At 40.1% G+C, this 12,670-nt stretch overlaps 1 protein-coding gene across 2 annotated transcripts; it reads left to right on the top strand.

Annotated features, from left to right (window-relative positions):
• The first annotated feature begins 305 nt into the window (after positions 1–305).
• On the top strand, positions 306–12,383 carry ptgs1 (prostaglandin-endoperoxide synthase 1). Of its 2 annotated transcripts, XM_020705662.3 has the most exons (11): positions 306–468; positions 538–600; positions 2,309–2,425; positions 2,502–2,642; positions 4,498–4,641; positions 4,703–4,884; positions 4,965–5,048; positions 5,719–5,965; positions 7,713–7,999; positions 9,935–10,082; positions 11,508–12,383. In XM_020705662.3, exons 1-11 carry the CDS (start codon positions 462–464, stop codon positions 11,855–11,857), a joined length of 1,770 nt encoding a protein of 589 aa, XP_020561321.1. In that variant the 5' UTR covers positions 306–461; the 3' UTR covers positions 11,858–12,383. The 2 variants fall into 2 exon arrangements, with proteins under 2 accessions (XP_020561321.1, XP_078809450.1); XM_078953324.1 differs by having other exon boundaries at positions 393–600.
• Positions 12,384–12,670: the final 287 nt, after the last annotated feature.

Here is a 12,670-nt window from a genome sequence, read left to right as displayed (position 1 = left end):
TTTGCAGCAACAAAATATTTCAGCTCAAAAAAATAAAAATCACCTTTAATAAGAATAAACCATCCCAAGACAATTGAAGCTAATTTTCTGAAGTGTGTCAGGCTTCAGAATGTAAAAGAATTTTGTGGGTAATGCTCAAATGTTCCAGCAGGAGGCGACAAATTATTTTTCTTTGCACAAACGCATCCTTCATTTCAGTCACTGTAGCAGTGATGATCCAAAACTCTGCGAATCTGTTAGAAATACCTGTCAATCTCAGCGAAATGCAGTAAATAACTTTATTGTTTTGACTCTATCATCCTTAGAATTATTCAAGGTTGTTGCGTTCAAATGCACTTCAGGAAGGAAAGAAAAGTGAGTTCCCTCCCCTTTCAACAGGCGATGTTGCCGCACAGAACAGCAATAGTGCTGCTAAAGAAGAGGTGCAGAACTGAGGGACAAGCCTTTCAGACGGCCTGATCATGAAAGGTGAGTCATGAAGATGTTTGCTTCAGAGTTTAATACATCTATTTATGAACCATTTGTTTTTATTTACAGCTGTTCGTTTACTCTTCATCTGTGTGTTCATGATTCTGATGAAGAAATCATCTTCTACTAAGGGTGAGCAGGACTTTCCTCCTAAATAAATCCAACCTTTACTTGTATTTACTGCATTCTCAGTGAAGAAAAAGACAGTTTCTTGGTTTTTCTGTGTGAATTGAAGCTTAGCTTAATTTTTTTTATCTTATGGCCTAAGTTGTGTCCAAATCTAAAACCTGCTCTTTTGCTGTAAGTTCCTTAAAAGCTTTTTTTTTTTTTTTTTTTCATTTAAAGAGAAACCCAGCTTTTGCCTGGTTTGTGTGACTGAGTCTCCATCCTGATCATCCCTTTAAAACCCCCGTTTTTACGGCTTCCAGATCAGGTTGCAGCTTCTCCTTTCAGGTCCGTTATGCAAACTCGAATGAACGAGTTTGGGTTGAAAGGGGGCATTTGTTGACCATTAAAACTGACCTCATAACTTTCCCATCCTTGGATGGATGGACCTCAAAGTACCTCAAAACAACATGGAGTGATAACAACATGAAATGATTTTTCTATGCTCAAATCATCAATAAAATCCAGAAAGGCTCACATTATCAATAGAAACTCCCAAATATTTTGTTTTAAGAGAAATTCTCAGTTCCTGGTTCATAGTAAAGTTTGTTAGTAGAGTCTGTTACTTAAAAACACACATTTATCGGTTAATTGTCATGTGGAGCGTCTGACTTTAAGCTGTGTCATGTTATCTCACAGAACTTCTGCAAACATAAGCGGGAAAAGAGGAAGTCGTACTACAACCAGCCCTGCACAGATATGTATAGGAAGTTAGGGTGTCATTAGCACCTCAAGAGAAGGTGGAAAATACACCCAAATATATACAAACTAGCAGCATAATGTGAAGTATTTTCAGTATATTTGAATGTTTCACTTCTGCTTCTGTTTCATGTGGTTATGGTGGGAGTTTTTTATGCTTCAACTTGTGAAATACATCAAATTTATGAAACCAGAAATTTTGTAGCCACAAGAAAGTTGTTCCACCTAAAAAAACAACAAAATTTTAGGCTTAAGGCAAACTGTATGTATGATTTTGTTTTACATAAGTCAAAAACTTTAAACAGTAGAAATGCATCTAAATGCCTAAAAACTAACCTTCACAGCCCAACTGGAACCGTGTGTGTGTTTGTGTCATCATCCTTGTGGTTTTGGTGTTGCATCTGGGGTTTTGTAATGTCCTATAAGGGTTTTTTTTTCTCCTCTTTTGCATATTTTCTGCATCGTCACAAATTTTTTGCTAGATAGTAAAATTAATTCTGAAAGTTGTCTTTTTGTATGGACCAACGGGTTTCTCTATCTACATGAACAACACTCATCCATCCACCTCTATGCTGATGACAACATCCTCTATTCCATCAACTCCTCTGCACATATAGTGAGAAAGAAATGTATTTCTTTTCCTCACTGGACTGCAGTCACATGATTTTTGTCTTAAAAATCAGATGTCCACGATACAGGGGTATGAGAATGGTGTGAAGTGATATTTATGCCACCACATTGCAAACAAAACATTTTTACAATTTTATTGTAAATAAAATTTTATTTTCAACTTCTAAAGTTTTGTTTGCAACGTGGTGGCATAAATATCACTTCATATGAGGGGGGGGGGCTCTTCTGGTCCTTCAGTCCAGGACGACTTCTGGACAGACAAATGTCTGAGGAACGTTGCATCTTCTGTGTTGAAGCTGTGATGTTGTGTGTCTGCTTCATGCTGCTGTTGTGTTTCCTTTTGCAGTGAACCCCTGTTGTTACTACCCCTGCCAGAACACTGGCGTGTGCGTGCGGTTCGGCCTGGAAGACTACAGGTGTGACTGCACCCGCACAGGTTTCTATGGAGACAACTGCACCACCCGTAAGCGTGTAACCCCCACCCCACGGTGAATCATCTCTGTGCATGTAGCACTAACACGGGGGTTTGTGTTGTGCAGCTGAGTTGTGGACCAGGATTCGCCTGGCATTGAAGCCCCGCCCCTCCACGGTCCACTTCCTGCTGACTCACTTCCAGTGGTTCTGGGAGCTCATCAACAGCTCCTCCCTCAGAGATACCATCATGAAAATGGTGCTGACAGGTTTGTGAATGACGCTCTGGCGCCAGTTCTGCTCAGGTACTTTGTGTGTGGAGATGTTGTCACAGACGTCAGCTCAGGAACCGCATGAGGAATGACTTATTCCTGTCATAATTTTGAAAGAGCCCCACAGGAGGAACTGCGCTTCCTAAAACATCTACATCCATTGTTGAATACGATCTTTTGGAGAAATGTTAATCTGTGAATAAACCTGTTCCATATATAGTGTGCTGACCTATGATCTCACCTGAGTGCAGGTGAGTAAAATGAATTGAACCATAGTGAAAGAATGTGCTTTTCAAAAACAAGTTACTAATATAAAATTTAAGATTTTTCCTTGTTTTAATTTTGAAAAATGCCAATACAGTCAGTAGAATTTGTCTTGGTAAATTTTTTTTAAAACAAGCTGTGATTTCCTGCTCTTTTAAAACAAAATAAAATAGCCATAAACAGCTGTGTTTACTCTGGTAATTGGAAATATTATGTCGGAAAATAAAGAAATAGTATATTTGTACACTTTTTGGCCCCCAAATGTTAACAGTTGCAACAGTCAAACTATCCTTATTTTCTAGAATTATACATTTTTAAGATCAATTTGTCTTTAAGATTCTGGATAAATTAGTCAGTTAAGTAAAATAAAACTTTCCAGCCTCCTCAACTCAAGTTAAACTGTTTTTTGAAAACCGCTCACTGTTCACTAAACACCTTAAAAAAGGAAAAAACTTTAGATACTTTAAAACACTATGTAAAATAAAATAAAAATACTATTTTAAGAAAAGAAATAATAAAAATGTATAAAAAAATTAAAATACCATGTAAAGTTGAAAAAAACTTTAAAATACTATGTAAGGATGAGAAATACTTAAAAATATTATTTAAAGTAAAAAACACACCTATAATACCATGTAAAGATAAAAATTACCATGTAAAGTAAAGAAAAAGCTTGAAAATACCATATGAAGTTTAAAAATACTATGATAATATAAAGAAAAAAAAATACTTCACAATACTATGTAAATATAAAAATACCTAAAAATATTATGTAAAGTAAAAAAAAGAAAAAAGAAAATACTATGTAACCATAATAATTACTTACAAATACTATGGAAAGCTTAAAAAGGTTAAAAAATACTATGTAAACATTAAAAGAAACTTTTTAGGTATGTAGTTAAAAAATGCTTGAAAATACCATAAAAAGTGCAAAAAACTTAAAAATACTATGAAAGAAATTAAATTTAATTAAATTAAATTATAAAAAAATAAAAATAAAGGTTTTTTTTAGATAGAATAACTTACGGTTTTCAATATTTACTGTCTTCAAACAAGACGTAATATTTAACTGAAAACTTACAATTAAGTTAATTTAGTCTGATATCACGGAGGTGTTTAAGCTAGAAACTAATGCCGCGTTTTTGCAAAGTCCGTTTAAACTGACAGCATCTCCAAGAGGTTTTACTCAATCAAACATTTTCATCATTGATTTTGGATGCAGCAGTAACTTGATGACTTCCGGACTGAAACAGAAACAAACAGTATCTGGTTATTGACTAGAATTTCAGGTTAATTTAATAATTTGGTTTACTTTAATTTCTTGGGAAAATTGACTAGGAATGTTTTTAAATCTCAAAAGGATGCATTCATTTTAGTGTTAGGTGATGTGGTTTTACATTGGGGTAAATGGGGACTGCCTTGTCACCCAGTGATTTTTAGATACATTTGCCTGGCTTTATTCTGTCCTCAAGCAGGACGTACTGTTGGTCCAATAGTTGCAAATTTTCAGATAAATCTTTTTTTGTTAAGATGCTGACCAGCTCAAAATCAGACATCTCTTTAGGTTCTGACTCTTCATCTGTTTCAGTCAGAAGTGATCTTATTCCAAGCCCCCCGACCTACAACACCAAGTACGGATACCTGAGCTGGGAGGCGTACCACAACACCTCCTACTACACCCGGCTCCTCCCTCCAGTTCCTGCAGACTGTCCTTTGCCGATGGGGACTAAAGGTGAGATTCGCACGAGTCCACCTGGACTGCAGTCGCCCTTCATTTGTTTGTCCTTCTGCAGGGAAACCAGTCCTGCCAGATGTGAAACTGTTGACCGAAAGGTTTTTCAGGAGGCAAAAGTTTCGTCCCGATCCCCAAGGAACCAATCTGATGTTTGCTTTCATGGCTCAGCATTTCACCCACCAGTTCTTCAAGACCAACCGCAAAGCTGAGGGCGGATTCACCAATGCTCTGGGACACGGGGTGAGGGACATGCAGGCAGACACATGGACCCATCAATTTTGGACGATTTTAAAACCACATCCTTTTGGTTTATTTCCCAGGTAGATGCAAGCAATATTTATGGAGAAGAGCTCGCAAGACAGCATGAACTTCGGCTTCATAAGGATGGAAAACTAAAATACCAGGTGTTCAACATTAAACATACATCCTGCACTTTCTTAGATTAGACGGGCGTCCTGTGGACGGCACTCATTGTGTTCTCCACCCTATAAGACGCACTTAAAATCCCTTTTCCCCCCAAAAAAATAACAGTTCGCCTTATCATCCAGAGCGCCTCATACATGAATTAATAACTTGTTGGTGTGTTTGACTGCATTCAGTCGAAACTGCCATTATACTAAATTATACTAAAGAAAATACAGGATTCCCAGTGGAAAAAAAAGCATTTTAAAAGGATTATTTAAATAAAAATCCAGAAACTTAAACAGTGAAAACTAAATGTTGTGTATGACTTTGACATCATGGTAACGTTAGGGATGTGCATTACTTGGTAATTAATTAATCTGTCCTTTTTTTATCTCCTCAAACACCCTCAGCAGTCACTACCATTAGTTTCAGTTCCTGTCTTCTGAGAAAGATGTGGTTTGTTCTCCCGAGGACAAATTGGTTTTGAAGATAAAAAAAGACGATGCTTCGATAACGTACACTTTTTTCCTTTCAAGCCACCAAAGGTTCTTGAGAGACGTCATGTGATCTGAGAACCAATCAGTTTGTCTGGTGAAATACAAGCTGTTGAGAAATGAAGTTTCAAAGTAAAAGCGAAAAATAAAAGTTCTGGTTCATCTCCATCCACAGCTGCTGAACGGGGAGATGTACCCCCCCACAGTTTCTGAGGTCCCCGTGCACATGGTGTATCCCGACAGTTTACCCCCCGAGCAGCGCCTGGCCATCGGGCAGGAGGTGTTCGGCCTCCTGCCCGGCCTCACCATGTACGCCACCATCTGGCTGAGGGAGCACAACAGAATCTGCGACATCCTGAAGGCCGAACATCCAACCTGGGATGATGAGCAGCTTTTCCAGACCACCAGACTCATCATCATCGGTGAGAAGAATGCAAATTATGCGCAGACTTTGCAATAATAGGTCAAACAAGTGAATGCGCTTAGTTTTAGTGAGTCATACTTATTTCTCTGCTTTTCCTCAGTTACAGTTTTAATTTGGAGAATCTCTGCCTAAAATCTTCTTCCATATTTTTAATTATGTTGAAATTGAAGCAACAAAGGAAATGATTTTGTTGGAGAAATTTTGCTTGTACCAAAATATCTCCACTTGTTTTTAAGGTTTTCTGAACAGAGCATCAGAAGGGGAGATGGCTTTGACATGTCACGAAAACCCTTCTTGTTTTAAGAATGAATAAAATTACACAGCAGCTTCTCAGGATTTCCTTTTTTTCTTTCAGTTTCATCCTAAAACTATCTGGTTTGGTTCAATTTGGATTCTTTCTGAAATCTATTTTTTATTTTTATTTTTCGGCTAATTGATAATTGGCTAGGTTAGCTTGGCTCATACTCTGCCTCAGAGGTTGATTATGTTATTTTGTTTGTTTTAGTTCATTCATTCTTGTCTTATTCTTGTGGTGAACCAGGCAGCCAAAAGCCAAGACCATGGACATTTGTCATTTGACATTTTGGCATTTGTCCAAACTAAACACATATCACTGGTTAAATATCAATAAAAAAGAGGTCAACTTAACAAAATAACTTGGGAAGGAACTCAAATCACTGACCACTAACCTCCCCATGGAGTGCAGGCAGTGGTTGACCCCTTTTGTAGAGCTACGTAGAGTAGCTCCCTCTTCCGGCCACATCCGGATAGTACAGTTCCACTAAATTGAATGTAAAATTGTGGAACTAAATACTACAGTTTGACTTGAATTCAGTGTGGTTCTGACGGCAGCATCACATCTACATTACAAGTTTCTGTCAGTTTTTGCTCTGTGTTTTTCTGCAGAAGACGAGAACGACCATGTCTGATGTTTTTTTTTGTCAGCCATGGTCGTTCTCATCTTAATTAATCAATTTTGATGACCAACCATTGATTGCATGTGAGAGCTGGATCGAGCGACGCCAACATAGAAAATGGTTAACTTCCAGCAGAATGAAGTCATTTCAGTCGCCTTTTTTTTCCCTGCAACTTGAATGCCACCAAGTTGGAACCAGACATCATCAGTAAGCAGCGATTGGTCCTAGTTGGTCTGAGTCAACGTTTCTATGGCAACCACACTCATCAATCAGGAGTGAGCCTGTTGGAAGGCCACATCCCCTACCACTTGAAAGTATGTTAAATGAGGTTTTGAACTACAGAAAAAAAATATTGTGAAAAAAGTGAGGATTATCAAGAACATGTTAAAAAAAGATATCAGAGCCGGGTTTTTTTTCCTGACAATTGAAGAAATGTTTATTTCTCTGTAATAGTCTATAGGATTTTGGCTTCTTGGAGCCATCAGGAACTTCCTGTTTGGAATGACAGAGGGGAGGAGTCTCTCAGTCCAGTTCTCACACACAGTCAATGTGACCAAGTCTCATTCAGAAATATTGAATTGGATTTTTTGTCAAATTACGTCTTTTATCATGATGGACCAACTCATCCATTAAGCTGTAAACTAAATGACAATGCAAAGCTAACAGGAAGTGTCTGATCTTCACGTGCTGACTATGATTGTTGCTCTATTTTGGGTGTAATACATCTTTCTAAATCAACTCCTTCGCTTCTTTCTTAATGTATTTATGATGACCTCCTCCACGTGGTTCTTGGGTCAGTTTATCACTCTGTGCCAGTGTCCCTTTCAGGTCAGATCATCAACATAATCACAGAAGAGTATGTGCAGCAGCTGAGCGGCTACCATCTGAAGCTGAAGTTTGAGCCCTCCCTGCTTTTCAACGTGCGTTTCCAGTACAGCAACCGCATCGCCCTGGAGTTCTGTCACCTCTACCACTGGCACCCTCTGATGCCAGACAGCTTCGTCATCGATGGCGATGAAATCCCGCTAACCAGCTTCATATACAACACCTCCATCCTCATGCACTACGGTGTGGAGAAACTGGTGGATGCTTTTTCTCGACAGGCAGCAGGACAGGTATGATAACAGCCTCATGCAACCATTTGAAAATGAAGCACTGATACACTCACTGGTCACTATCTTGGGCACACCTGTCCAACTGCTCGTTAATGCAAATGTCTAATTAGCCAATCACATTGCAGCAACTCAATGCATTTAAACACGAAGGCATGGTCCAGACGATCTGCTCAAGGTGATTGAAGTGACTTAGAGCTGGTCTGAGGATTTCAGAAGCTGCTGATCTACTGGGATTTTCAGCCACAACCTTCTCTAGGGTTTACACAGAAGGGTCTGCAAAAGAGAAAATATCCAGTGAGCGACAGTTCTCTAGGTCAAAATGTCTTGTTGATGCCGGAGGTCAGAGGAGAATGACCAGACTGCTTCCAGCTGATAGAAAGACAGCAGGAAGTCAAAGAACCACTGGTTCCAACAGAGGTCTGCAGAAGAGCATCTCTGAACACACAACACGTCTAACCTGGAGGCAGATGGACTACAGCAGCAGAAGACCACACCGGGTACCCCTGCTGTCAGCTAAGAACAGGAAACTGAGGCTACAATTCACACAGACTCACCAAAACTGGACCATAGAAGATGGAAAAACCTTGTCTGGTCTGATGAGTCTCCATTTCTGCTTCCACATTCAGATGGTAGGGTCAGAAAAAACATGAAAGCATGGATCCATCCTGCCTTGTATCAACGGTTCAGGCTGGTGGCGGTGGTTTCATGTTGTGGTGGATATTTTCTTGGCACACTTTGGGCCCCTTAGTACCATTGAGCATGGTTCCAACGCCACAGCCTACCTGAGTATTGTCGCTGACCGTGTCCATCACTTGCTGACCACAGTGGACCATCTTCTGATGCTACTTCCAGCAGGATAAGACTCCATGTCAAAAATCTGGAATCATCTCAGACTGGTTTCTTCACAAAACAATGAGTTCACTGGACTCAAACGGCCTCCACAATCACCAGATCTCAATAGAGAACCTTTGGGATGTGTAGCAACTATGTGATGCTGTCATGTTAACATGGACCAAAGTCTCTGCTTCCAGTACCTTGTTGAATTGATTCACCAAGGATTAAGGCAGTTCTGAACACATTAGGGGGTCCAACCCAGTACTAGCAAATTGGCTGGTGAGTGTAGATCTAATCGTGTTCACATAAAGAGCAAAGCAATGAAAGGTTTTTAGATTGGCGTAAGGCATAAGGCAGGAAGAAAGAGGAAACCGACTCAGGATTGTGCAGACTCATGTCTCAGTTCTGTATTTTGGTCAAAGCTTGTTCAACCCAGAGTTTCACCACATTTAAAAAAGAAAAATAACTCAGATAATAAACCACCGTCAACGTCAGAAAGTCCAAATGTGGCAGGCAAACCTCTTCTAATAGAAAGAAAAAAGTACATTTTGATGGAATTAAAGCCGTTCCTGTCTTCAGACTACAGTGGCATTTGTGTTACAACTAAATAATCATGCTTGCGTTTCCCCTCATTAGGAATTAGTCCCAACAGCTTTTACAGGTGTTTAATGTGATATGTTGTATTATATGTGATATTTTCATTTGCAACTTAGAAAGTTTTGTGTTCAACGTGATGGCATGAACATCACTCCATACTTTATGGGTTGTCTGCGGGCGAAAAATGGTCAAACTTTTACGTGGTACGCAGGCGGCCCGGACAAAACCCTCAATCTCTCAGTGAGCCGTAGAACCAAAATCTTCATGTTTTTACCACGAGCATGCTCCGGGTGATGGGTCATAGTGGACATAGCTTACACACAAACATAGTATACACACAATGCAAGGGTAAGTACAGGTGAAGCAGGTGAGGTGTCAGATTTGTACCAAAAATCTGCAGGACCAAAAGGACAGTTTTCTTCAGAACACACCAGGCTGTTGCTGCATTTTCTGCTCACAAAAAAATAAAAAGACACCGTCTGACCTTTTTTTCCTGTCCTTCAGATCGGAGGGGGTCGCAACTCTCATGAAGCGGTTCTTAAGGTGGCCCAGATGGTGATCACAGAGTCCAGGAGGACACGTATGCAGCCTTTCAATGAATACAGGAAAAGGTTCAACTTGAAGCCATACGCGTCCTTTCAGGAGTTCACTGGTGAGCAGACGGAGAGAGACAATCCACTCAGGTGTCTGACTTTTTCAGAGGAATGACTTCAAACAGTTTGACCCTTTTGGTTTCACTTCAGTTGTGTATCCTTGGCTTTTGTCATATTTTTCTCTTTCCCCAGTCTAAGCAGAGTCTCCTGAGTCCTACTAGTCCCATTAGTGCATAGATTTAAATCAGTTTTAGTGTCAAACTTCACTCAGGAAAGGAGGATTTGTAAAGGAGCAGTCCTGGCGGCCTTCCCCAGTGACAAAAACATGAAGTGGAGTGGCCCTAAGGACTCTCCCCAGACACAAATACATGAAGAGGAGCAATCCTGGCAATCTTCCCTAGTGACAGGAAACTTGAAAGGGGGTGGTTCTATTTACTCTCCCTGGAGACAAGAAACATAAAAGGGAGCAACCGTAGTGATTCTCCCTCAGTGACAGGAAATGTGAAGCGGGCTGGTCCTGATGACTCTCCCCAGAGACAAAAACATGTAGAGGAGCAGCCCTGGCAACCTTCCCCAGTGACAGTGACAGAAAACATGAAAGGGAATGCTTCCCAATGACTGTCCCTAGAGAGAAAAAAACATAAAGGGGAGCAACCCTGGTGACCCTCCAAATTGACAGGAAACGTAAAGGGCAATCCCGATGACTCTTCCCGGTGACAGGAAACATGAAGGGCAGCAATCCTGCAATCCTCCCACAGTGACGGAAAACACGAAGGGGAGCAACCTTGGCGACCCTCATGAACGGAGAACAAGAACATGCAGGCTGGTGATGTTGCTCTGGGACAGGGAGCGTGAAGAGGAGCGGCCCCAGCAATCCACCTCAGTGGCAGGAATTTTAATGAGTTGTGGCCTAGGCAATCCCTCTGTAGTTGGTTTATTTTAGGATGAAATGACTTAAACACAGCTGGAGAAAAACCATCTTCTGGCATGCCGTGGGCTGCAGAAGCAAAAGAACTGCAAGAAAAGATGCTAAAGTAGAACCCAGAATTGGAGGAGACCAGGATTGTGGCAGGAATTAAAAGTTGTGTATATTAACTCAGAAACAAGGCAGAAACCAGAAGCTGTCAATGCAGATGACCTGAAAACCAGATACTGACAGTGACTGAAATAAAGACAACTGTGGATCACTATCAACATGCGTGACTGACTTTGGGAAGACAAAACATGACAAAAAAAACAGGAAAACAGATGTGAAATGAAACCAAAGGGTAAAATCCTCACAGCTGTGACTTAATCTCAGGTTCAAATCTTTATATAGAGTCATTACAAGGTGAGGATGAGAGATCTGCTAAATGCAATATTTACAATTAATCTCCGTTACACAGACAGTATGAGTCAGATTCTCAGAGCCGCAACGGAGAAAATGCTTCAGAAAATATTGAATGATCTGAATTGAAAAACTGAGGCTTATCTTTTGTGGTCAGACGACAAAGAAATGGCTGAAGGCTTAGAAGAACTGTACGGTGACGTCGACGCTCTGGAGTTTTACCCCGGTGTCCTGCTGGAGAAAGCCCGAGCCAACAGCATCTTTGGTGAGAGCATGGTGGAGATGGGCGCACCCTTCTCCCTGAAGGGGCTGATGGGAAATCCCATCTGCTCTCCAGAGTACTGGAAGCCCAGCACCTTTGGAGGAGAGACGGGCTTCAATATCGTCAAAACGTCCACTCTGAAGAAACTGGTTTGTCTCAACACCAAGTGGTGTCCGTACGTGGCCTTCCGTGTCCCACCAAACCAGGAAGAGGCAGGAGGAAGAAAAGCTAGCACCGAACTTTGAGGAGACGCCACATCTGACAATGTTTTGCTTGAAGAGATTAAGGATAAACATAAGGTGTTTGACCAAAAATGTCTTCAAACTCTAAAATTTTATTTTAAACGTTTACATGTTTGTACTCTTTTATTTAGATAATTTGGAGTCGTGTATTGTTTGGTTTTAGATGATTCGTATTAAGTGAGACATTATTACTTTATTTAATACATTTTAAAACTTTTTGAAAGTACATCATTTCCAAACCAGCTCAGAAATGTATATATTTCAAATACTTACAAGAAATGGAATGAGCAAAGCATCTGACAAAGCAGTTAAAGCTAGTCTATAACTGCCTGTGGTTTGAGCACGACTCTTTTCCGGTCTCTGTGGTTCAACTTCCTTTTCAACAACTCAAGATAGGGATGACACGATGGATAAGGATGAAATTTAAAACGATTTTGACGTTACAAACCATAAGTGTAATCAAACATCTTTAAATAAACATACAGGCAGATTCTGTGCATTTATAAATAATCTTGATGCAAAACTGTCACTCAAGAGTGTGAATCATTCCTTCAGATATTTTTCAATCAATAACTTCTTCAACTTTAGGCTTAAAGAAAGTACAATTTTTCAAAAGAAAACTTTTTTTGTAACATTTTTAGACAAATACCGTGAAACATAAATTTTGCTGAAGTAAAGAAAAAAAATGAACTGTTGTGTTTGATACACACGGGGGATTTGACGTGGGTTTAGCCCTCGGTGTTCACACTGGACAAGCGGGGAGGGGCTTCTTCTTCCTCTTCTCCTCTTTTTCCAGCTGTTTACTAGCAGATATCC

Source organism: Oryzias latipes, chromosome 9 (assembly GCF_053564925.1).
Source record: "Oryzias latipes strain Hd-rR chromosome 9, Olatipes_Hd-rR_3.1".
NCBI classification, from domain to species: Eukaryota; Metazoa; Chordata; class Actinopteri; order Beloniformes; family Adrianichthyidae; genus Oryzias; species Oryzias latipes.
Note: the sequence above shows the minus strand (reverse complement) of the source record. Positions and strands in the feature narration are given on the sequence as shown.